Genomic DNA, 26,233 nt, shown 5'->3' with positions numbered 1-26,233 from the left:
GTTTTTTCTTTTAAATGCCTCCGACTCTAGGACAACGAAACATAGACAGGAGGCGTAATCGTGATAACGACCGCAGCTACAGAACAGTGACACGTAATAGGCTCAACTATTAGGTTAAAAATGCGCCCTGACACTATCCCAAAACAACTTTTCATTCTTAATTGGCCCTCTATCAATGACCTGAGTTGCCTGTACAGCGAGGCATTTTGAGAAGAAAACCGGCCGGAATGCTTTAGGTTTATCAATAACCAAGATAAACATGGTCTGAGTTACACACCGGAAATCTTTGAGTTGACTCTTTTAAATTAATTGTAAATATGACTGTTATTCGTTTTGAAATAACTCCTGTAATACTTTGCAATTGCTTGAATTTGAGCAACATGTACACTAGTTCTCATTATCTTGGTATTTTTTTTAAAGGAGGAAGAAATTTAGCTAGGTATTTATAAAATATTAGGGTATTTATTTGGCGTATTATTTATTACTGTATTAAAATAAACTTTATTATTTGGGGTCCCTTCGGCCTGTGGACCTAGCCAGTCCGGGCCTGGTTACTGGCTATAATGGCTGCTGAGGCTAAACTCTGAGTAACGGTACCGCACTGTTGTTAAACACTGTTTAAGCATTGTTAACAGTTTCTGACTGGTTTCTTAAAATTTTCTGAAGTTAAATAAATTCTGGGTTTTGGATTAATTGTAGGTATATATACAAGTTATTTTTTTCACAAAGTGTAGTTTTATTTACAAATTTACAAACACATAAGCAACATGCTACCTTACTTACTAAGCTGCTGGCTGGATTAATTAAAAGGTTTTAAATGCACAACCTTGCAAACATTAAAATAAATATTTCATTTAGTTTAATAAATAAGAATAGAAAAAGGGGGTGTACAATACTGTAACAATTTGTTTGAAATGATGTCGGGGGTAAAAGTCTAATGGCGCAGTACTGTCAATGATTATCAGTTTTAGTAACTAATAGAATCATCCAGTTAAATTAATATAGGCTACACTAAATGTATATGAATTATAACAACAAAATATATTTATTGTCGATAATTACAAAAGAGATTATGTTAGGCTGGTAGGGTTAAGTTTATCCTCAAAATTACATAACAAAATCTTTTTAATTAAAATAAAATGTTATAATCTATATGCTGGGAAAAACGAAGTTAAACCACTTTAACTCTATGTGCACTAACAACACTAGATTGCTTTTTATTTTTTTTTTCTAAACAAAATTGAGAGATGTTGGGTACTAGATATTCTAGCAGAATGGAGCCTTTCAAAATAATACAATAATATAGGAAAATTTTGAGACGATCAACTTATTTTTTTACTACTTATTCAGTTAAAAATTATCTTTGTAAACTTAAAATAGCCTAAAGCTGAGTAGTTTATGATTTTGAACAATTCATTGTTTTACACAGTGATCTAAGACAATTACTAACTTTGTGAGCGTTATCTCTACGAAGTCAGTTTACTCTTTTCACCAAAGGGATTAGCAAACCAAGACTTCCCGTTGAGATCGTCGAACTTCAACTTATTCACTAAGACACTATTTGCAATATCTTGCGCACTTCGGTTCTGTCCGTAGTAGTCGACAAATTCCCCGTTTGGATCAACCAAGTAAACTATTATTGTGTGGTCAACCTGCAAAAAAAGTTATTGGTGATATTTATAATAGTTGTTTTAAATCTAGTGGGAAGCATAATATGAAAGAATTAAATAAGGTAGTTAAGTTTCAGATGTTTACATGCTAGACACAACCCAAACACTTAACTTATGTAGTGTTAAGTTATGTAGAGCATTTCTTGATTCAAAATCCCAGCAAAATTAATCCTTTTAAAATCACAAGAAAACCGCAGTGTGACAGTGATACACAATTCACGTCTATCTTTTCTACTCTCATTCACACTGCTCAGATAATGCAAGACCTTCTAGGTAAGTTCAATTGGGACGTATTCCAACATCTGTTTTACAGCCCAGATTTAGCACCCGGCAACTACCATCTCCACTTGCATGTAAATAAATTGATGGAATCTCAAAGTTACCAACTGACTCAAGGCACAGGTGGCAGATTTTTGGAATTTCGAAGCTTGTAAAAAGATAACATCGCGATCAAATGTTAATGTTAATTATGTTAATGAATAATTATGTTAAACTAAGGATCTAGTTTTACAGTTTGTAATTTTAGTTTATCAAAGAGTGGTTATTTGTATAACTGATTGAAGGTTAGTTTCAAAAAGCCTTCGTAGTTGAAAGAACAGTTAGAGGTTTAGTAGTTTTTCAGAATATGACCCAAGGTCTTAATAATACATAAACCAACTAGTTGACATCCTAAAACCTCAATACCTAACCCATAATTAACTATAATATTCCTTCAACATAAACTATGCAACTTACTATGTAGTCCTGGTCGGCATCCTGAGGCCCAGCGCTGTAGTACACCCTGTAGGCGTGGGTGACCTCGTCTATCTGCTTGGGTGACCCTGTTAGACCCACAAAACGAGGAGAGAACTCCTTGATGTACTTGCTGATCACATCCACCGTGTCTCGTGCCGGGTCCACCGTCACAAACAGCGGCACAACATCCACTGGCTCTTCCTGCTTGTCTGCAAACAAACGCACAAAGCTGTGTGAATAACTGGAAGACAAATATACTTTGCTATGAGTTCTATTCCAAAACTGTGGGCGTAGCCTACTTCAGTATCAACATTTTGTATTAGGATTAACGTGAACCTACAACGGTTTGAGAAATAAAATGGAAGTACAGTAGACTCCTTCTTATCCGGACTCCTCGGGACCAAAGCCAAACCGGATAGCAGGTTTTCCGGTTAAACCGACGTCCCCAAAAACTCCTTACAACGGACCGTTTAAATGCACACTGTATAATGATTATTATGTATTTAGACTTGTGATCACTGGTCTCAATTCTTTCCAACTAGAACAATTGTTTCAGTACCGCCCACTTCCTGCCGATCTAGTCCGGTTAAACCGATGTGCAACAATTGTCCGGTTAAAGATATGTCATTTCCGCCAAGTGTAGTCCGGTTAAACCGATGTCCGGTTAAAAGGTGTCCGGATAAGAGGGAGTCTAGTCTACTGTACAGTAAAACCTCTCACTAACTCGACAGTCAACAGCTGACAAGGTGCACGAAAAAAACCCACAATTTTTACAAAACATTTAGTTTTAATTGTTTAATATTGGACATTTCGTTTAAGATTGTTATAGGTACTCAACATGTAAAAATACTCATAGACCTACAAGTAATAAATTTATATGTAAAAATTAGTCTGCTATGTATTCCTTTATTAACTATCTTTTGGTAGATGACAGTATAGATTAAATTAATAATGATTGAAAAATGAAATTTAAAAAATTGCAATTCAATAAGCAAACATCTGAACAGATATTTTCCAATTTAATATCACAACCCCAATATAAACATTTTTCTTTAGGGTTTAATTCTAAATTACACTCTTTAACTTGTTCACTGCGAGCTACTGCTACTATAATTTTAGTACCTGAGCACTAGCTCTCCACACGGCCTACTATAAATGTAGCACTGCGCTCCCCTCACTAACATTGCCTCGGTGTGAGCCCAGCATGTGGCGGGAAACATTGTTATTGTCGTCACATGTAGTGCTGGTTTCGTCAGTCGAATTAGCCATTTTGTTATCTCTTGTGTGGGGTTTCTCTGTCTGGGGACTTAGTGACATGGAAGAGAATTACAAATGACTGTAGTGTGCAGTGTAGTGTAGCATTGTGGAAGGAACCTAACCTCAAAATTGTGCTTGACGCCTTTTGTGTTGTAATTTTTAGGGATATCCGGGTATTTCGCCCCTGCTTTTTCCCTCCATTTGGCAGTACTGAGGGCCTATTATCACTTTTGTTAAGAGCTGCTACCTGTCGGTTTCTTGTAAAACTACATCCAGACAACTAGAACACAGTAGGCTTACATGCTAATTAGATGCCTCTCCTACTGGAAGAAACTAAATTTAAAGATTTTTGTGCACTCATCCACCCAGTGCGCATGAGCTGATCTTGCAGTCTGCCGCAGCCGCAAGCGCAGCGAACATGCTAAATCCATAAACCATTAAGCAAATACATAAACTTACCTAAAATATTGACTGCTTCTGCCAGTTTCTCCATTTCTTCTGGACAAACATCAGGACAATGAGTGAATCCAAAATAAATCAGCAGCCATTTCCCTGCGAAATCTTCACTTTTCACTGGTTTATTTTCATGTGTAACCAAGTCAAATCTGCCTCCAATCGCTGTTTTTCCAATCATCCTTTTACGTTCTCTTTCTGCCGCTGTAGATCAAAGAAGGAAAATTCTAAATAATAGTGGAAGTTACTTTTTGGATTTTTATATTTTGAATTTAAAATCATAGGATTATGAATTATGGTCAAAGTTAGGTTCTGACAAAATTATCTAGTAGTGATATATGTTAGTAGCAAATCAATTGCCTACAATGCTTACCCTTATCTTTTTCTGCTTTCAAATATAACATAAACACCAGAAGACTGGTACCAATGATGGATGTAATTGTCAGTGATTTCCATGTGATTGGTCCTCCTCGTTTAGCTTCTTTCTTTGGTAATTTAGGAGGAAGAGATGCATCTGCATAAAATCTATAGTGAACTGTAGGTTTGGAGAGGCAAGGTCTGCTTATACTTCCAACTATGCCTTTGTTAACCTGTAAACAAAAATAAATCAGTTTGATACATTTCTTACTTTTATTGTTGTCAACTCTCAGAGCCTATTTAGAGGGACACCCTAGTTGAATTTTCTTGTTCAATTGATTGCAGTTTTTTTACAGGTATATGGTATATTAGTCCAGCACGTATAGGGGGTTGAGTATGCACTGAAAGAATGTGAGAGAATAAAGAGTGAAAAAGAATCCTTTCCTACCCTAGCCTCATGAACGTAGTCACGGCACTGAGCCGCTGTTCCTTTGTCCCTGCTATCTGGGAGGTAGGCACCTTACCATGAGCCTTTTAAGAAAATATCAAAGGGTAAACCAACAAACATAAAGACACATTTTTTTTGGAACAAATGTTTCTGTCATTCTTCGCTGAATACAACACTTCCCCGTTACCCCCTGCACCTACATTACACCACATGACTATCTCGAGAGGGACTGACCTCGTGTTTTCGGGAACGGTGGTTAAATTGTTTTCAACAAAATCCAAGAAAAGTTAACCATCTGTTGGAAACTTTTGTTTTAGAAACAAGTATAAGGCCTAACAACAAAAAGTTCCAAACATTTTGTTCTAAACTCCATTGAATTGTCCAACTCCCACACATGAACCAACAAGAATACACAATACGACCATAATAATGAATTGTGCCTCCCTCCAAAGTCTCACTCTTCCTGCCGACGCTGATAGAGTGGCTGGCAGCACTTCCTGCGAATCCTAGCCTTTTTTTATTTTTTTATAATTTTGCAGTCATTAGGCCTATAATAGTTTATGTATTGTTGTTGTGTTACTGTCTTTTCAAAACAACATAAAAGTCTGCTTGCTTTTACAAACAACTAACAGCTGTTTCCACTCCACAAACCTTCCTCCCCTTTCAGTGTTAGTCGCCGCTAGAACTTAGACTCGCCCTAATCCACCACTATCTGGATTTACTCAACGAAACTGAAGTTTGTTACTTATTAGTTAAGGAACTTATTTAATTTTACCCCCACTTAAAAATCTCTTCAAAGGACTCTTCCTCACATGTCTTTTCTGTCACCAAATGGAATTTTGAAAATTAATAGTGAGGTTGGGTTAGGTTAGGTTAGATTAGATTAGATTAGCTGAGCTTGAATCTGTTAGTGGGAAAAATAATATTAATTTACTGTTAACTATATGGTCTTATTTAGTAGGGCCACTCTCCACATATTAATGACATCCTTTTACTCCAAAAAAAGGTGGTTCGAAGCATTGCTGGAGAATGCTCAGATACACACTGTAAACCTCTTTTCATTAATTTCAGGATACTAACCATAGTATATCTTTATATATTCCAAATTCAAATACTACCTTATTACCTCCTCCTTGGCTTGATACCAGCATACGCTGTATAGGCTGCGTCTATATTTTAAATTAAAAAAATTAAAAATTGAACTAATATTTACAATAGGCCTATGTACAGACTTCCATTTGGACGGATTTTCGTATGGTCATTAAGATAAAAAAAGAACTTAAATAAACTTAATGGCGGTGGATTTAAGGTCCTGTGAGGTCGTCCTCAAAGAACTCCTTGAGAGAGTAAATACGGCCTAGCTTTTAGCCAACACTTAAACCTGGCTTGAATCTGATTGTGGTTTAAATCCCTAACTGCATCCGGCAACTTACAGGTCAGTCTGAGGGCCATGACCGGGAAAGCGTCTTTTGTCCTGCTGAGCCTACAATAGGGTACATCAATGTGATTTTTGCGCCTGGTGTTAAAACCTTATTTCACTTACGTGCAACCATGCAAGCAAGCAGGGAGACACGTTTTTCAACATTCCGTTTTTATCCATTTCATATATGTGTCACAATATGTAAAGTATCAATAGCATTGACTATATAAACTTAAACACTAGTGTATATAGAGTCAACGGTAATAGGCTACTGGAGCTACTGCTGATGGCTGATTGATGCCTGTGTAAGGTAGTAGCTAGTAGACAATTTGACAACTAAGTTAGGAACATCTGGAAATCAGCTGTTTCTCCGTCCTAGCGTGCTCGGCACTTGCCTTTGCACTAGCATGTCAACAGCTGACTGCTGTAAAAATTGGATGATGCGAACAACTTTCCATAGCGTAATATTGTTTTATTTGTTGTGCTATTGTGCACAAAGTTTATCCATGTGGAACTTACAGTAATACTACTCCTGCCATCGCTTATTAGTTTAATAAAAATTACATTGATGTCTGTTTTTTAAGACATTGCGTGTTTTAAGGACAAAGTTTTACGTTTAAACTGATGTTTCCAGGGTCCAAGGGGGGTGGGGCTTTAGCCCCCCCTTGGAACCGCCACTGTGCTACTTATAATGTGTAATAGTAAATGTAGGACGTAAACTAAAGTGCAACCAAAATGTAATTTATTCTCGTAAAATACAGGCCTAGATACTCCTAGATGCTAGATGGCTTTGAAATGACCAAGAGGCTTATTTTGATTACATCCTAGCTAGTTAAAGGTAGGCCCTACCCATAAAAACCTTTTAAAAACATTAGGGGATAAGTTACAGTTTCTTAACTGGGCTTAACTATGCTAATATCGATTGAAACTATCGAATTGAAAATATTCATTAATAATCAATATTTTTTAATATATCTAGGCCTATTATTAAATTAAACTATCATATGAGAATTAGGCCTATGATTGTTCGTTATAGGCTACCTAAAAGTATTACTGCTCTCGTATAGGATAACTTACATGAACTATTAATAGGCGGGTACAGTTTCTTAACTGGGCTATGCTAATATCGATTGAAACTATCGAATTGGAAATATTGATTAGTAATTGATATTTTTAAATATATCTATTATAAAATACTATCATAACCTAACCTAACCAACCAAACTTGCTGATGGTGAAAAAATCGCATGAAGGTTTACTAATCGAATCGATAGTTTCAATCGATATTAGCATAGCCCAGTTAAGAAACTGTACCCCTGTAGGCCGTATTTTGAGTACTAGGAGGTTTTATATATCACCAAGTCATTGTTTTTAATTAATTAATTAGGCGGAATAGTAGACCCATTAAAGTTTTTTATAACGAATTACGCTAACCTAACCTAAAGAATAAACATATTTTACCTTTGGGAAATTGCTCAGTATCTTGCAAAATCGACACAAAGAAGAACTCATTATCAATAGAAACGAAAATTCGTAAATTTAGGCCTATATAACAATCGAAATTTAGAACTTAATTTTCGGCGAAACCTCTGTCCTTGTTACATCACTCTCACCAAAACCAACCAAAAACCAAATTCAACTTTTTGTTTCTAGTTTCTAGTTTGGTTTGGGTATTCTGTAATCTGTCTGTAGTGTATTCTGTTTTTGCAATTTTCTGCTAGTAAGTTCAGTGGTTCATTTCTGCCGTTCCTTTAGTGCGTTCTCCTGTTTTCGAGTTCGTTTCGGTGGTTCGACCCTATCGATGGTTCGATAGCTCAGTGGCTCGACCATGTCATGCCCGTGTGCCCGGGTGTGCATACTGCATGTGGTTCCATTAGTAGTAAACAGGGCCGGGGATCGTAGCTAGTACTAGTATCCTAGCTATCTTCTTAAGATATGCATGGCCCTGAGAGTAAGAGTAAGAGTGCAAGAAATGTGCTTCGCGTTTTGAGAATATAGTTCCGTATGTTTTTGTAATTTGAAGTGGTTTCCGCGCCTAAAAAAATGCTTTAAAGGTATTTTCTTGTTTATTAAGATCGTAGGAATTTTTTAAAAACGTTTAAAAGAAAAGTTCAGAAATACCGAAACGATAAACACGAAATGACAGGGTAAAACTTGTCTGCCACCCAGCGGGAAAAAAAGTGAGGATCACACACTGCCTGTAAGGTCAAGTGGTTAAATCGTAGTTATAATAGTCAATCAGCTGCTCATAATATTATTATTATCTTTACAGCTGTAATAATAATAGAGATCGATGGCTGAAGTTAACAAAAACAGCTGATACAGATTATTTTTACTGTCATCTTGATTTACGTATAAACACCATATTTCTATTCACTTTCCCCAACTCACCTAAACGTTATATAAGACGTGTTTAAACTGTTCCTAGACACCAACACTACAACTTTCAAAAATGCCTTTTTTGTATCCGAGGCTTCCTGATGTAGACACCACGCCTGAAAAACTCGCTTAAACATCGTTAACTATACTAGACACCTCACCAAGATTACTAGACACCATTACCATTACCTAGATTGACCTAACTGTAATCTGGCATGGTGTCTAGTAAATTGGCCTTGGTGTCTAGTAAAGTAAACTGCCCTGTTACGATTTTTAAGCGAATTTTTCAGGGGTGGTGTCTACAGGAAGTCTCGTTGACCAAAAAGTCATTTGAGAATGTTGTCGTGTTGGTGTCTAGGAGCAGTATAAAAAACGTCCTATAGGACGATATTGGTGAGTTGGGGAAAGTGAATAATAACCGCGAATATACATAATACAAAAGGGAGAGAAGCTACAATTGATCGTCAGGAAACAAATTTCACCTCTTTGTCTACAACCGAGCCAGTTCCAACTAGCTCATACATATCACAAAATTTCTCGAAACCTCGGCCAAGTCACACATCAAAGAATAAAAGGAGATACATAATTTAAGATCTTATGGCCATGCAAAATAATGAACAACAGGCCCACCATCTTGAGCAGGAGTGTCAACAAACCGCTGCTCGATGTTTGGAAGAACGTTAGGGCACTGTAAATCCTCAAACCTCTTAAGTCGCCATGTCAGCGGATTTAGGATACTCACGATTGGAACCGTTTGCCGTGGCATGAATGCACAGGACGTGTGTCCGAATTGATCCGTGGTTCTTCAAAATCCAAACTGATCCAGAAATCTGGCAGGTAGAAAATGGGGTCGCTTAAAACATCACAACCAGTTTGTCCGCGAGGTGTGGGGGATGGCCTCTACTCCCCGTGGCCTACAGGTAGCCCACGTGGAATATAACCGATATTCTGGAAATCTTGGTAAACTTTCCAGCAATTTTATGTTTTAATCATAAAATTTTGTCAAAAATTAAAGCAAGGGTGAGCATTTATAAACGGGATGATTTGAGGTTTTTTTTATAATTCTTAATAAAAAAAACCCGACATTTTTGTTACCTTGCACTCGCCTTAATTGTGGATAAATTTAAATTTTTATGATTTAAGTGTCAAATTACTGGAAATTTTGTCAAGATTTCCAGAATATTGGTTATATTTCCTTTGGGCGGATAGGATTCGCCCCAATTTGCATACTAATTTACATGAATTTCTTATGGAAGGAATATTTTAATTAGATATTAAATAAATAAGTAATATCTCGTAATCTGTTTAACCAAAATAAACACATTATATGCTTTTCTGTTAAAAAATTTAATCTTCTTCAATTTTATAATTTAGTATAGAATACAAAAAGTTGATAGTTTTTGAGATATAATCAAAAAACCCTAAATGCGTACCTTTACACACCCCTTTCCCCCCTCCACACCCCTGGCTCACCACCTAGGAGTCAGGACTTTTGGTATGTTAACACCCTAAGCCCCCTGAACAAGTATTTGAAGGAATTATTTAGTTACCTGCTCACGCACTCTACACCCACTTTTGGATCATTCATTGACTGGACTATAAGTGTACATTTATGTCAGTTGTTAAAATTAAAACAAAATTTTATTACTCAAGTCACGGACATTCAAATATGATCTATGAAACGGGTGTAATTGTACACACATTACACAGTTGATATTATTTCAGTGATTAAATGTTTATGGTTTGTAATGAAACTATTTTTGTATATGATGAAATGTGTCTGATCATGATTGTTAAACCCAATTATTAAATACAACCGAGCAAGGATCGGTCCCCCATTACTAAACATAAAAATAAAGCATATTTTTTTAAAATATTAAAAAACTTTGCACAAAGTTACTAAACATAAAAATATTAAAAATCTATTTTATCACATATTCAGTGATCCGCTACTTCCTCAGGGGGATGGCACGCTAGAAGTCAGAAGAAAATCTTAAATGTCTGTAGTTGAATAAAAAAAAATGTTGAAATACAAAGTTGTATACAATGCTGCAAATTTGAACTCAAACGGACATTCAAGTCAAAATTGGCAGCCGTTCATATTGAATCTTTGAACGGCTGCCATTTTTTACTTAGTTGTTCTTTTAAGCTCAAGTTTGTGTCATTGTATTCTACTAATTGGGACCTTTAGTTAGATGTGCATACGCTTATGATTTTCTTCCAACTTCTAGCGGGCGCCTCCCTGAGGAAGTAGCGTGTAATAACTTTGTAAATTCAATGCATCTTTGAAAAGCTATAATTTTTGACTTGGTTATTTGTTTAAGTTTGTTTGTGGCTCTGTACCCTACTAATAAAGACCTTTTATTTTATACTTTTATTTTATTTTATTTTATATTGTTGCCAAGATTGATTGGACGTTGACGGTCGTCACAAAACCAGTAGTCATCTAATCATCTTACACACCATATATATAAAGGATATTGAAAAGCTAACTGTTGATTTGACAATTTAAATCTTCAATATAGCCAGTACAGTAGTAGGAAAATGAACTCTGTTGCTATATAAACTTAATTCATCGTCTTCTACCTACCCACACTTCAGCTAGTATGTTTGTAATATGTTTATTTTATTGCCCATATGTACTACTGATTTTCCATAATGTACTACCAGGGGTTGGCCAAGCGGGACAGCCACACTCTCAAAAAGATTTTAATTCCTACATACGATATTCGCAATACAGGAAAACAATACAATACACATAAGAGAAAAAATATTATATTTTTACAAACCTTAATAAAAAGAAGTACAGTTAATAAAGATACAAGTTTATATACAGACAAAATGTTTAATAGAAGTAAAATAATTTACTTACAAGTATATAAAACATATATAAGTTATGTCGCAGCACAAACATTTAAATCATCATAGCATTCTCGCTGTCCCAGTTAATTTTATTACGTTTGCGTTCGGTGATTTTGCCAGGAGCGGATGCGACTGAGGTGAGCGGAGGGAGATGCTGGTTTGGTGGGGTGTTCTCAGCGTCCACCAGACCGCGACGCTTGCGTTCATCAGCAACGTTGCGCCACTGCTTAGCCTTCAACATCCTCTGAGGCGACTCACGTAACTGACCCGCCTGCAGGTCGCCTAACGGAGTTCTCGCCTTCAAAAGTAGATAATAGGTTAGGGAAATACAAATCAAATTTGAAAACCAGAATAATGATTTGGTGAAAGGATCTAGGCCAGGATGGGTTTGATTTTGTTTTAGATGGAAAGAGCAGGCTTGTCTGTACTGAGAGAGACCGGAGTCAGAGAAGATATACACACACAAATTTAAATATTTCATGTTCAATCACAAAGATAGAAAGATAACGACAAACTATAACTTAACAATGGCTCAAAACAATATTGTAATTTGAGTTCAATATCCACACACCTATCCAATTCGTTATTCATTAATATAACCACTTGTATCAATTGTATTGATGCATTATTATAAATTTCCCCAAACGTGTGTGTTTTCCATGCCAATTGCATTTTTACAATTTTTTTTTAAGGGAATTAACTTACCAAAGTAGTTTTTGAGCATTCATAAAAGCTTTTGACAAACGCCTAAACCACATCAATAGATACAAACCTTGGGTTTAACAGGTTCGGTGACTCTAATATCGGGAGTGAAGAACAACTGTTTCTTCAAGGCGTTGAGCTCTTTCTGTTTCTTTGCCACGGTTTTGGGACTGTCTGCAAACGAATCATTGCCTGGAGTCGCCAATTTGTTCTCCACCCCAAAAAGCCATTTGTTGATGGTGGACTGGTTGCGTGGAGAAGAATTTTCGTCATCGGACACGATCGCTGACGGGTCATCGATGTGAGCGTCAAAATCACAAAAGCTCATACTGTCAATGCGAGAGTGCAAGGCAAATAACTCTGGGGTGCATTCCACCTACAAAGTGTACAGTAGAGATTAGATTCAACCCTACTTAGTAAAAGAGAAAAACTTGATAGTACAAAAAAAGGACCACCTAAGTTCAAGTGCAGCCTACACAGGTAATGATATGCAAGAGTCAGAGAAGATAAGCAGCTAAATAACCAAGCGCAAAAACCTAGATAATATTTTCTAGAAATAGTATATTTCATTACTAGGACCGAAAGTGGCATTTTCCGTCGCGCGCTCAAGTTTTTGTGTGAGGCGAAGCCGAACACAGGTAACCCCAATTTCACGTGCGAGGCGAAGCCGAGGACGGGAATAATGGAGCAAGTGCCGGATAATAACTTTCGGTACGAGTTATGAACGATACTTTTCATCACGACGCAAAAATACAAAAACTCAGTAGTAATACAACTATTTTATTTCTCAATTAATTTGATTGAACATCAAAATAAAATAAAATCTTCTAAAAGAAAACCTACGTATATTTCTCAATAACTTTTGTTTAAACATGAAACTAAAAGAATATAACATCTTTTAAGAATACATACAGCTGATTCAAATCATTAAATTAAACCATAAAAAAACACTAGCGCGCGTAGAGAATAAATGGAGAACTAGTTGAGAGCGAGGGAAAGTAAATTTAGAGCGAGGGAAAATCAGCTGATCGATTTTCCCTCGCCCTAAATTAGAGCTTGGGAAACGACTTCTTTCATTGATGTCAGCTGTTATCGAAAATAGTTACTTTCGTTACGGAGTGATGAAAATATCTTTTTAAACTTAAGGCCTTTTAAACCGAGTTGGTCTTATGACTTTAGCGTGTCTGGTTTAGCTTCAGGAGAATATTTTGTTGTATTTTGCAATAAATAAAGTATATTGTAATTCATCATAGATAAACTAGAGTAAATTACATAAAAGTGGGATGATTCAAACAGACATTAGACTGGTAGCAGATTAACTGAGGTTCAAAAATGGTCGGCATATAATTTTCATCACAGATTTCACAAACAACTTTTGCATGAAAACTCAACACTCCAAAGTTTCATGGTGAAACCACTAAACCAACAACCACTTTTGGTTGCTTTAAAATACTATTAACAGTGAACAGGATTATCATCGATAAAAAGTAATAACACAAGACTATGATTACTTAATTACCAAATGAGGTGTGCGTGATATCGTAACAGTCGGCGACAGAAGGTCAGCCATCAACGGTTCGGGCTTCTCTTCAGTAATCAAAGTAGAATGATGGATGTCAGTTGGAGAAGAATCGACGGTTTTTAGAGGTGTTGCTGCGTTCACGGGTGAGTCAACCTTGTCAATATCGGTCTCCAAGTACCTAACCAACTCTGGTGTTACACATCTGTTCTCTTCTTTCAACTCTTCACTGACTTCCACTTCTTCCTTGTAACCTGAGTCATTTTCATCTTGTTTCTTGACTTCAGCTTCGTTAGAGAAACTGCTTTCAGACTGTATAATGCTTCTTGAACGAGACGATGATTTCACTCCGGTCGGAGTGCATTCCACCTAATAAAAAAATGGGCGATTCGATTACAAACTTTACATGCGGTCAATGATTTCTGAAAGATATTAAATAGGCTACCTACTTTTTATGAGGTAGTTTTTAACACAATGTGGGAACTTTATGCAGGAAAAGGAATTAGATGATAATTTACTTGTTGTGTAGCATGTTGTTTTGGTCATGCAGTAGCTACAAAATAGAGTACAAAGCAATACCAATTCTTATTAAGTCACCAAATTGAATTATATTAATACGTTAACAACATTTATTTTTCATCCTAACTTTACTGTAGGCCTAAGGATAGAGTTAATTTTCTAATATTAATTTTGATATATTTTTTGTAATAGCAAGTCAGCCAATTTGCATTCTAAAAAGGTTTGTGTTCAATTATTTAAATTCTTTATTCTTGAAGATCCCTTCTTTTTGAACCAAAATAAATATGACCAACGATTGAGACTTGTTCTAAAAAATGACGACACTGCTAAGGGGTATTTATTTTGCGCTAAGTATGAATGGTTCGAGTCAATGCATTCTTCAACTTCATCAAGACTAACTTGTTAAGCTAATAAAAGAGTGGCTAAGAAATCATGAATACCACGTTATATTTCCTCTATGGATGCAGTTTTTTTGTGTTTTTTCCTAGAATGCTAAGCACGAGCCCGGGATTGTTTTTTTTTACAAATTTCCCAATAGGGAAGTAGCTATAACCGTAGGTGGTATGGTAAGATCTAGGTCCGGGACCGATATAACTAACAAACAACATAATTGAACAGAAGAGCTACATTGCTTGCACTTTCAAAATTCAAACTCGCAGTCTCGCTGACAAATCATTCAGAATCATCAACACAGGACAGGATCAAGGTAGCCCACATACATCCAATAAGGAACAAAATTTCTCGTAAACGAAATTCCAACAAGCTATACCGCTAATTGATTATTGATTTCTTAAAATAAGGCGTGTTTAGCCTTGTTTAATCAAAGTTAAATGAAATCAAAGTAGCGTCAAGTTTATTTGTCGAAGTCAAAGAAATTTTTATCTTTGATGGATTTTCGCAAATATTTAAAATTTGTTTAGTTTAAAAATATATTTTTCTTGTATCTGACATCCCAACTGTCCCAACTCGTGGCAAGGAAATTCCCAACTTTTCTCTTTCCCAGATTCTAGGGGGGGAAGCTCCCCCCCTACCCCCCCCCCCAAGGTGACGCCCCTGCTATGGCGGTTCATCTATTGTAAAACACATACGACCCCATGTGACACTGTCGCACCTCCTCGAACCTGCAATCTATACCTCAATTTCCAGTTAAAATTTATTTTATTTCCCAAGTTAAAACAATAGCTGTTACGCTCTCAGTAAATGTTTGGCTGAATAGAATGGCAAAGTAAAATAATGATTTTACAAATATTTATACTACAATAAAATTCTTAGCAAGTAATTCTGAATTTCTCTAGAAAAAACATTTTCACTTAATTAAATTTAATAGCGTGAGATTACCTCACTTTACTATATAATACTGATTGATTGACTAAAAATGGATATAGAAATCACCTACAAGAACTTAAACCTCAAGGAGGCATGTGCGACCCACTGAAAAATTATAACTATAACAATAAAGAAAATAGATTACTTACAAATTTGGACGTCCAACACTCAACACTATGGAAAGGGAAAGGGACTACAGTAATAAGTGATCTTTCCCTCAAAAAATGCAAATGAGTTTCTGATCCACAGAACGTGAAATTTCCAATGGCGGTTTGTGTTAGCTGGTAAAGTAATTTTACGGCACTTGCTTCTCAAAACTGATTTTATTTTCACCACGCGCTGCAAATATATCCCTGCGGGATATAGGCTTAATGATTTAATGAAAATATGATTTGACCAGCTAACACCGCAAATGAATTTAATTTGCACGAACCTAAATTGAACACCTATTACCTTGAGAACGGGAGCAACTGTTCTAGAGACTAGATGTACAATCCCTGGCTGGGCTAAGAGTTCATCCCCCCCCCCCTGCACTATGGGTATCGTCGTCTATTGCTTAATCAGCTGACTATTTCATCACGTCTACTCATTAGTTTGTTGTATATTACGACAAATCAATACAACTAAAAGTGATTAAATTTAAAATCACTATTATCTATGAAGGCTATAGAACAAATACTGTAATATATAGGCCTACCAAGTTTCATCAAAATCTGAAATGGTGGGTAAACTTGCCTGTTTGAACTGACAGGGAATGACCTTATAGTGACTAGGTATTTAGGCCTAGATAATAAGTTATTAACTTATTGAAGGTTAAAATAGGGAATAACACACATACGTTAAGTTTTTTAACCAAGAAACACAGTCGACACAAATAGAAGCTAATTTAAGCAAACCTGTATTGGTGTGCGTGTTATACCAGCAGTTACAGATCGTGGGTCATCGTACAGCAGTCGGTATCTTTCACGGCCAACATTTTTAGGAGTGCAAATCTTTTCTTCCTCATTGTAGACTCCAAGCTCCTTTGCAATTTGAGCTCCCATTCTGCAGCGTATCTAAACAAAGATTGAATTAATTAAAGTAAAACGTGTGAACAATGTCGTAGATAAGATTAGGATCAAAAAGCTTAAAAACTTACAAATTTTTGAAATCCTGAAATGTTGAAATATTTTAAAGTAAATTTTTTTGGTTTGGCACAGATTTAGTATAGGCTAGCCTACTAAAAAACGTCAATCAACTTAGAAGAATAGGTAATTCAAAATATAGGCCATAACTTAAGAATTCGTAGAGAGGAAAACACATATGTTAGCCTACTCAAAATACAAAACATAGCCAAACCCAGAAAATGGAAGAAAACTTACAACTTCCCAATCAAACAAGAGACCAGAAATAACTAAGTACAATAAAGAAGATGATAGACCTAACTTTCTAGGTACTGTAGAACCTCAATAACAAGTCACCCTTGAGAAAAAGGGACATTTTCAAATCCCCTTGAAATTATTTTACCCCTAATCACATGTTATTGCAAACCTCAATAAGTCAACCTTGATAACAAGTCTTGTTTTATAATCCCTATGAGAGTCTTGTTATCAAGGTTCTAGGTACTGTAATTGAATTGAGAACAAGATAAGTTAAGTTAGGGTGCATTGCACACAGTTGAAGCTAGTCTAGGTAGGCCCTTGAATTTAAGAGTCTTCATCAACCCCGGTGTAGTTTCATTTTGGGGATATAGCATTGGGGGAAGGTGTTGTGGACGGGAGGGTAGCGCGGGGTGATTGGTTGATTGATTGATAGCGCAGGGTCATTACACGTACCATTCTGAAAACATTGTAAACACACGACTACTAAATCGACACGTCAGTGACTCATCTACTGCCTGAGCCAAATTTTGTAAAAGGCTAGTAGCGCAGTTGTCTCCAAAAAAACATGTTAATTTCGCAACCCATTTCGGACGCCGTATTTTAACAGGTATTAAATTTGACGTAAATTTGGTATTAATGCAATTGGATACCGGTAGTTATATTTAAGCTCTTATACGGGTCAATCCATTACAAATCATACAGAATGAATATTTTTTGTTGCTTCACATTTTTTATTTTCATGAAACTTTCATAAAATGTTAACTGTGTCAATAGAATTGACATGCAAGTGTTAAAAAAAATTTTTTCTCTGAAATTTTTTTTGCGGCCATTTTTGTTTGAGCACAACGCACGTTTTTTACAAAAATCGACGATTACTAAATATTTAATAGCTTTTTTATTTTTTAAGATATCAGGACAAATTAAAAACCAAAATATTCAGCAAGAAATTGGCTTAAAATTGATATATAATAAATGACATAAATATGTTGTCTAGCATGTAAAATGCTAAAACGTAAAAAAAAGATTTCAGCGGTGAAAATGTTATTTTCACTGCAATATTTTCATAAGAAAACGTAATTACTCACCTTTAATATATTTTGTATTTTAAATTTGGCATATGAGACAGTCTAAATCTCAAGTTTGGGTTATGAAAGTCTTATCCTTTTTTCTTCATAGGTCCATAAATAGGCCTATGGTGGTTAATCCGATTTCCGCCATTTTCGAGATCTTATATCCCAAAAGGGACTGAACCAAAATCAATCAAATTTCTGTCATAAGTACTTGTAGTTGTTGTAATCATGATGTATAAGTTTGATCACTGAGACTCAACTAGTTAAGAAGATATGCAACATCAAAGTTGGGCGAAAATTGCGTAACAAGTAGCGTTAGAACAAGTAGCCGACTAAGCCAATCAGTTTATATTTACTTGTTTTGAAAGGGTATGTTACTATGTTACAATCATATACACACAAATAAAACTTTAATAGATTTAATGGAGGCTTACACAATAAACTTTCATGTTCATCTTGGTTTTATTGACACTTTTTCAAGAAACGTATGGATTAAAAATGTTAAACCGTTTCTGATAAGACATTAAACAGAGTGTGAAACATGTCATAGGGATCACATTCCCTTATACAGTATTGATTCAATATTTAATCAAAGAGTTGAATAAAAATGAAATCTCATTGCACAGTTTTTGTGAAATATTGTAATTTCTTCCAGATGTGGTTGATAGCTCTAAAGGAGTAATATTCCTTAGAACTCTTTTAACTGGAACCCAAAAAGTGTCATTTGTTTAGAGTTTCAATATTCAAGTCCTGATGGATGGAAAAAGTGAACCAGGACGTCCTCGTCTTCATTCTTGTCTTGTATTTTGCCAATCCACCACTTCTCGTCATAAATACACGCTATGTTGTCTTGATTGTTAAAGGATTATGTGTTAGTGAACTGTATTGATGTTGGCTGGTCTTCGAAATGTGTAGATTTTGATATTTGAAAACATCTGATTACTTCTCGTATCTTGCCATGTGAGGAGTTCATAGAAGGCTTGATTGATAAACTTATGTTCCTAAAGGCCCACCATTTTATATTCAAAACACAAACAAAACAAGTAACTCGAGCTAGTATACAAAGACCGTATCAAAACCAAATACTGACCCCAGAAGAAATGTTTAAATTCTGCACTGAAAAAATTACGGGTATAAAATAGGTACATATAAGTTACATAAAAAGAAATTGAAGAATGGGAAGAGCAACTTAAAGGTAGGCAGGTTCGAATGCTGCTTGCCTGTAACAGGTACAAGAAATTACCATAGGTTTTTCCCGCTAAGTGACAACCAAATCAGATGTTTTCAAACATCAAAATCTACACATTTCGAAGACCAGCCAACATCAATACAGTTCACTAACACTTAATCCTTTAACAATCAAGACAACATTTGACGTGTATTTATGACGAGAAGTGGTGGATTGGCAAAATTCAAGACAAGAATGAAGACAACGATGACGTTCTGGTTCACTTTTATCATCCATCAGGACTTAACACATCATTTAAACTCTTAACAAATGACACTTTTTGGGTTCCAGATAAAAGAGTTCTACGGAATATTACTCATTTAGAGTTATCAACCACATTTAGAAGAAATTACAATATTTCACAAAAACTGTGCAATGAGATTTCCACTTTATTCAACCCTTTGATTAAATATTGAATCAATAAGTAGTTCAATTGTATAAGGGAATGTGATACCTATGACATTTTTTACACTCTGTTTAATGTCTTATCAGAAACGGTTAAACATTTTTAATCCATACGTTTCTTGAAAAAGTGTCAATAAAACCAAGATGAACATGAAAGTTTATTGTGTAAGCCTCCATTAAATCTATTAAAGTTTTATTTGTGTGTATATGATTGTAACATAGTAACATACCCTTTCAAAACAAGTAAATATAAACTGATTGGCTTAGTCGGCTACTTGTTCTAACGCTACTTGTTACGCAATTTTCGCCCAACTTTGATGTTGCATATCTTCTTAACTAGTTGAGTCTCAGTGATCAAACTTATACATCATGATTACAACAACTACAAGTACTTATGACAGAAATTTGATTGATTTTGGTTTAGTCCCTTTTGGGATATAAGATCTTGAAAATGGCGGAAATCGGATTAACCACCATAGGCCTATTTATGGACCTATGAAGAAAAAAGGATAAGAAAAGATAACCCAAACTTGAGATTTAGACTGTCTCATATGCCAACTTTAAAGTACAAAACACATTAAAGGTGAGTAATTAGCCTACTTTTTCTTAAGAAAATATTGCAGAGAAATAACATTTTCACCGCTGAAATATTTTTTTACGTTTTTAGCATTTTACATGCTAGACAACATATTTATGTCATTTATTATATATCAATTTTAAGCCCATTTCTTGCTGAATATTTTGGTTTTTAATTTGTCCTGATATCTTAAAAAATAGAAAAGCTAGCTATAAATATTTAGTAAACGTTGATTTTTGTAAAAAACGCGCGTTTCGCTCAAACAAAAATGACCGCCAAATAAAATTTTGAGAGAAAAAAAATTGTATAACACTTGCATGTCAATTCTATTGATACAGTTAACATTTTATGAAAGTTTCATAAAAATTAAAAATGTTGAGCAACTATGCCTGTATGACTTTAAATGGATTGACCCATAGCCTACCTCAGAAAATTGAAAATGAAAAAAGTAATTAAGTTTTATCAGTGTTTAAAAATGATTCAATTTACATTACTTTACAATTTTTTTCTACTTATCTTACTATTGATTTTCTTGAATATATCATGTAGGCTATGAGGGCCCTAAAACCAGCAATAATCTATAGGGGAAAAAATTTCTTTACACATTCCATCCGGATCGAGGGACGTCCAAGGAATGTTTTTTATGGTTTTCACAGGGGTAAAGAAGACTCTTAAAATTGTGCAATTTCCATGTTCAATAAAACTTTTAAATTAGGCTAATAAAACTGACTAATTTATTGGTTCTAACAATCAACCGGATGGAAATTGATCAATGTATCAATATAGCCTATCGTTTGGTTAGTTAGGTGGTAAGGTTAACGAAACCTAGCCTAACTAAACAAACGATAGGCCTATATCGAATTAAACAATCGAAAAGTCAATACTCATTCGGTTGTTAGTGCCAACAGATATGGAAGTGTACTCAGTAAGTCCTGTGCCTAGGGCTTACAAATAAGTTTTGGTAGACAGTCCCTCCCCACGACAGTTTCTTGAAAAAATTAAACATAACTTGGCTTTGTAGGCCTAGGCCTAACGCTATTTTTGCAGCAGTCTAGATAGGAATAATATTTCCACTCAAAAGCTTTAATATTGGACACATCACAACAGTGTTTGCAAAATATTGTCAAAACCTGTACAACTACATGTCCAATAGTGATGTGACGGTACTACGGTAATCAGTATTTTGTAATCAGTACTCGTCAGTATCGGAAGTATCCGTTACTCAAAATACAAAGTATCAGGTACAAAGTAATCACTAAGCATGTGTAACTCAAGGAGTGTGTATTGGCGGTAGTACAAGTACTCGGTATCAGTTAGAGAAAGGAACTGAGTACTTTGGGGCCAATAGGAGCGCTCCATAAGGAACCGAGTACTACAGAGCCAATCGAATCGCTAGTTCTGCTATCACGTGACTTGACGAGTACAACTACAGTACAGACAGGACAGAAGGAAGAAGGAATCAGTAACGTCAATTAGTTCCAGTTGAGTTCAAGTTCAGAGTGTAGTCGACAATAGACGTACAGTAAGTGTTGTGCAACCGATAGTAACATTGTATTAAATTTCAGTTTTCTTATAACTAAACCCGTCTTGCTTGTTTTTTATTAATTATTTGCGAACTGTACATTGAATTTGATAAATTCATAGTGTTTAGTTTGTGTTAAGTAAGTTTATAATCAATTCGTAGTATTTATTTTAGTGACACTTAGTTTGCCATTAAATTATGAATAACTGAAATGCCGGTACTAGAATTTTTTGGTTAGAGGATACAAAATGGATAAAAAAGGTGCTAGGAAAAAAAATAGTGAAGTGTGGAACTTTTTTGACAGTTTTGAAAAAAACATTGCAATTTGTAAGTTGTGTAAAAATAAACTCTCGTTCGCTGGTTCATCGTCCAATTTAAAGAAACATTTGCAAAGGAAGCACCCTACAGTTACTCTTCCAAGTAAGCTACCTAATTTTACTGTCACTCATTCAACACCCCTTGTGAACCTTGACACACCTGTCATTGTTGTTGAATCGGACTATGAAGTAGGAGCAGTAGGTTCTACTGATTCTACTCCTACTCCTATTGGATCTTGTAATGTACCTGACACAATTGACTGTGAATCCATGCCATTAAACATAAGGCTTTTTAATCCATCTGAGAATGCCCCAAGTACTAGTGGAATTTCCACTCAGATACGAAGAAAGACGCAAACGTCTCTCCAGACTTACATCCCCAAAAAAGTAACGTCATCAGAAAAAAATAAGATTGATCACGCAATTTTAAATATGATGTCATGGGACTTTCAACCCTTTTCAATTGTCGAGGATAGGGGGTTCACCAACCTGATGAGTATTTGTGCTCCTGGATACAAACTTCCATCAAGGAAGTACTTTGCGAATTCGTTAATGCCAGCAGTATATGAAGAAAAGAAAAACCAAATTAAAGCCGTTTTAAATGAAGAGGTAAAATCGTTGTGTATCACAACTGACTCTTGGTCCTCATCCAGAAACGAGAAATTTATCGCTATCACTGGGCACTATATAAGCGATGAGTTTTCAATGAAAACGGTATTGTTGGAGTGTTCAGCTTACACTACTGGTGACACTTCTGAACAGCTAGCAAATGTAATTTCACAGTCAATTGATGAGTGGGGAATTAGAGGGAAAATTGGCATGGTAGTAACTGACAATGCCAGTAATATCACCAACGCCATTGTTGATTTCCTACAGTTAAAACACTACGGGTGCTATGCACACAAAATTAATTTAATTGTTCAGAAATCTGTCGAGCCAGCAAATCAAATGATTGCTAAAGTGAAATCTATCGTGGCTCACTTCAAACGAAGTAACAAGGCAGCTTTAAAACTTGTGAAGTACCAGGAGCAATCTGGAATAAAAGAACCGAAAAGGTTAATTCAAGACATAGTCACGAGATGGAACTCTACATTTTTTATGTTGGAGAGATTTGTACTTCTTGAGGAAGCGATTAAGCACTCTTTAGCCCTCCTGGATACAGGCCTCACTCCCCTGACCGCAGACGAATGGGAAGTATGTAAACAACTGTGCAGTATACTGGAACCATTCCACGAAGTAACTAAAGAGATGAGCACGGAAAAATATCTCACAGCCAGTAAGGTGATTCCCATTACGAAAGGACTTAAATCAGCAATAACTAAGCTATCAAGAAACGTGTCTAAAGACTTGGTGAAAACTATTTCTTCCAACATGCTGAAAGGAATAGATGAAAGGTTCCCAAATTTGGAAAAAAGCAAATCGTTTTCGCTTTGTACTTTTCTCGATCCCAAGTACAAACATTACCTATTTCAAGAGGCAAGTACTGAGAGAGAAACAAAAGACAATGTGATCAAGTTGGTTACTGGTTTTATAAATCAAAAGGCAAAAGATTCAACAATTCAAGAAACCGATGAGCCAAACCCACTTGAAGCAGAAGGAAAGACAAAAGTTTCTGTGTGGGATGACTGTGACGAGACGATAAGAAAAGTGAAACCACAGGGTACTGCGTATTCATCGGCCATCAGAGAGGTTCAACGTTATATGGATGACCCACCCATCTCAAGAAAAGAAAATTCATTGGAATGGTGGAAAAAACACCAATATGATTATCCAAATCTATCAGCAATAGTAAAGCTACGGTGTAATTTGGTGGCCACGTCCGTTCCCAGTGAACGCGTCTTCTCAAAGACAGGCTACATCCTAACGGAGCGCCGCAGACGACTCACTTCGCAAAAAGTGAAAGAGCTAATGTTCCTAAATATGAACACTTGAATGGTCTTCTATGTATAAAAAGAGATTCAACTTGTCATCCAACAAAAAGACTGAATTTTGAATAAGTACTAAGTAGCTTTTTAAATGAAATCAATGATTTGTAGAAAATTGCAAAAGTAGGCCTATACTACTGATTTTTATTTAAGTTAGTTATTTTGTTCAGATATATTAGGCTATTCTGTTTTGTTTGCTTTTGACTGAAATTTTGTTCCTTGTGTATAGTGTTTGCCAATATATAATATTCTTTTACTTGGTTTACGTTATTATGTAGAGATATATACAATTTGTTATTTAACAAAAGACTTATTCGTGATTAAAAAGCTTTTTCAATGTAGTCGATGGTTTGTTTGGAATTTAAAAAGTATAGTTCCGTGATTTTTATTTAAGTTTGTTGCTTTGTTCGGGTATATTAGGCTACTTTTTTGTTTGCTTTCAATGAAATTTTGTTCCTTGTGTATGTATCTAGTGTTTACCAATAGTCCTACTCGGTTTATGTTATGTGTATAAAGAGGTATATAACTTAGTTGTTATTTAACAAAAAGACTTATTCGTGATTATAAGGTTTTTTTAATTTACTTAATGGTTTGTTTGGAATTTAAAAAGTATACTTCTGTTATTTTTATTTGAGTTTGATTTAGTTACTTAGGCTATTCGTTTTTGTTTTTGTTTTGTTTGCTTTTTACTACAATTTTGTTCCTTGTGTTGTTATGTAGGCCTAACTTATCTAGGGTTTGCCAATAGTCTCTTACTTGGTTTATGTTTATGTTATGTATAAAAAGATATATAGGCCTACATTTATTATTTAACAAAAAGACTGAGTTGTGATAAGTAGTTTTTTTAGTGTAGTCAATGATTTGTATTGATAATTTAAAAAGTATATTTCCGTTATATTTAATTTGAGTTTGATTTAATTACTTTATTCAGTTATATTAGGCTATTCATTGTTTTGGTTTTGTTTGTTTTTAGTACAATTGTGTTCATTGTGTTGTTGTGTAACAAGTAACAAGCGTTGGTGTAATAATTAAGTACCTTTTTTAATGTAGTTGATGGATTGTGTTAAAAGTTTTAAAAGGATACTTCTCTTATTTTTTAGAGTCTGATTTAGTTACTTTAATCGGGTATATTATTTTCATTTATTTTTGACAAAGATTTCGTTCTTTGAGTTGTTATGTTTGCAGTGTTTGCCAATATATAATATCTTAATCAATTTAATAGTTGTTATTTGTTCCTTACGAAAAAGGTAGTTTAATTTACGAGAAAGGTCAAAATATATGTTTCAGTTTAGCCAAAGCTGGGTAAATACCCCAAGAACTCAATTTATTAGAGTAGTACTGAATCTATTGCATAATAAACTATAATCCCACTAAATGTTACATCGTTACAGAGTATTAAGTAAACAGAGTAATCATGATTACAAAGTAATCAGTATTTGTAACCAGTACGAAAGAGTACTTGTATCAATTGTAATCAGTACTCGAAAGTAATCATTAAGCACATCACTAATGTCCAAGTTATCTACAATATAGCCTAACTAGCCTATATGGTGGTAAGCTAAATAACACTCACCTGGTAAGAATGAAATCAAGTTATCTAACTTAATTCATACAATACTATCACACTAACATATAAATTGTTTTATTGTTGTAAGCACTTAATTCGTCTCCTCTCCTTTTGTTCTAAGCTTGTGATACTCTGTTTCTGTTAACTTCTATCTAACAAACAAACCGTTACGTTAGTAACAAACAAGTTTGAGTTTGAAATTTAATTTACACGAGACAAAGACCAAAGACCAACGGCAAAGGACAAAAAGCTGAAAAAGTACTATCTTTCCAGGGGGGCCAACTACGCAACTGAAAGTAAAAAATTTCCCGTTCATAGTAGTTTACAACCAGCATGAATATATCTAATGAAATAAAATTATGTTTATTCATCTATAGACATTATATAAATGCATGAAACACAATCAATTATATAAGTACGTGCTAGTGGAAGCACAAGTTAATTTCAATCAACAATACCTGAAAATTTTACAACAAACAAACAAATACAAAGTTTTAGGACACCTATGCAACTAAATAATGACACATATGCATTATGCAGAAACAAGCTGAAAAGATATTCAAGGCTGGGATTAGACAATCAACTACCACTGATGGACTTTTTTAAAATTTAAA

The 26,233-nt window shown here is 35.1% G+C and overlaps 3 protein-coding genes across 3 annotated transcripts; 1 reads left to right on the top strand and 2 right to left on the bottom strand.

The window, feature by feature from the left end:
* Positions 1–716: 716 nt before the first annotated feature.
* Positions 717–8,025, bottom strand: LOC128991931 (protein SCO1 homolog, mitochondrial). Its single transcript, XM_054415218.1, has 5 exons — positions 7,802–8,025; positions 4,489–4,705; positions 4,122–4,319; positions 2,406–2,614; positions 717–1,652 (listed from the first exon to the last, which is right to left on the bottom strand). Exons 1-5 carry the CDS (start codon positions 7,850–7,852, stop codon positions 1,467–1,469), a joined length of 861 nt encoding a protein of 286 aa, XP_054271193.1. The 5' UTR covers positions 7,853–8,025; the 3' UTR covers positions 717–1,466.
* Positions 8,026–11,478: 3,453 nt separating this feature from the next.
* LOC128992258 (uncharacterized) lies at positions 11,479–25,741 on the bottom strand. Its single transcript, XM_054415743.1, has 5 exons — positions 25,626–25,741; positions 16,544–16,702; positions 13,803–14,171; positions 12,354–12,659; positions 11,479–11,879 (listed from the first exon to the last, which is right to left on the bottom strand). The coding sequence occupies exons 2-5, from the start codon at positions 16,688–16,690 to the stop codon at positions 11,634–11,636; spliced, it is 1,068 nt and encodes a 355-aa protein (XP_054271718.1). The 5' UTR covers positions 16,691–16,702; positions 25,626–25,741; the 3' UTR covers positions 11,479–11,633.
* On the top strand, positions 22,947–24,059 carry LOC128992865 (zinc finger BED domain-containing protein 4-like). Its single transcript, XM_054416608.1, has one exon. The coding sequence runs from the start codon at positions 22,947–22,949 to the stop codon at positions 24,057–24,059; it is 1,113 nt and encodes a 370-aa protein (XP_054272583.1).
* Positions 25,742–26,233: the final 492 nt, after the last annotated feature.

The sequence above is a fragment of the Macrosteles quadrilineatus genome, unplaced genomic scaffold (genome assembly GCF_028750875.1).
Source record: "Macrosteles quadrilineatus isolate MER2022 unplaced genomic scaffold, UCM_ALF_1.0 Scaffold_4__1_contigs__length_99947679, whole genome shotgun sequence".
Lineage (NCBI taxonomy): Eukaryota > Metazoa > Arthropoda > Insecta > Hemiptera > Cicadellidae > Macrosteles > Macrosteles quadrilineatus.
Note: the sequence above shows the minus strand (reverse complement) of the source record. Positions and strands in the feature narration are given on the sequence as shown.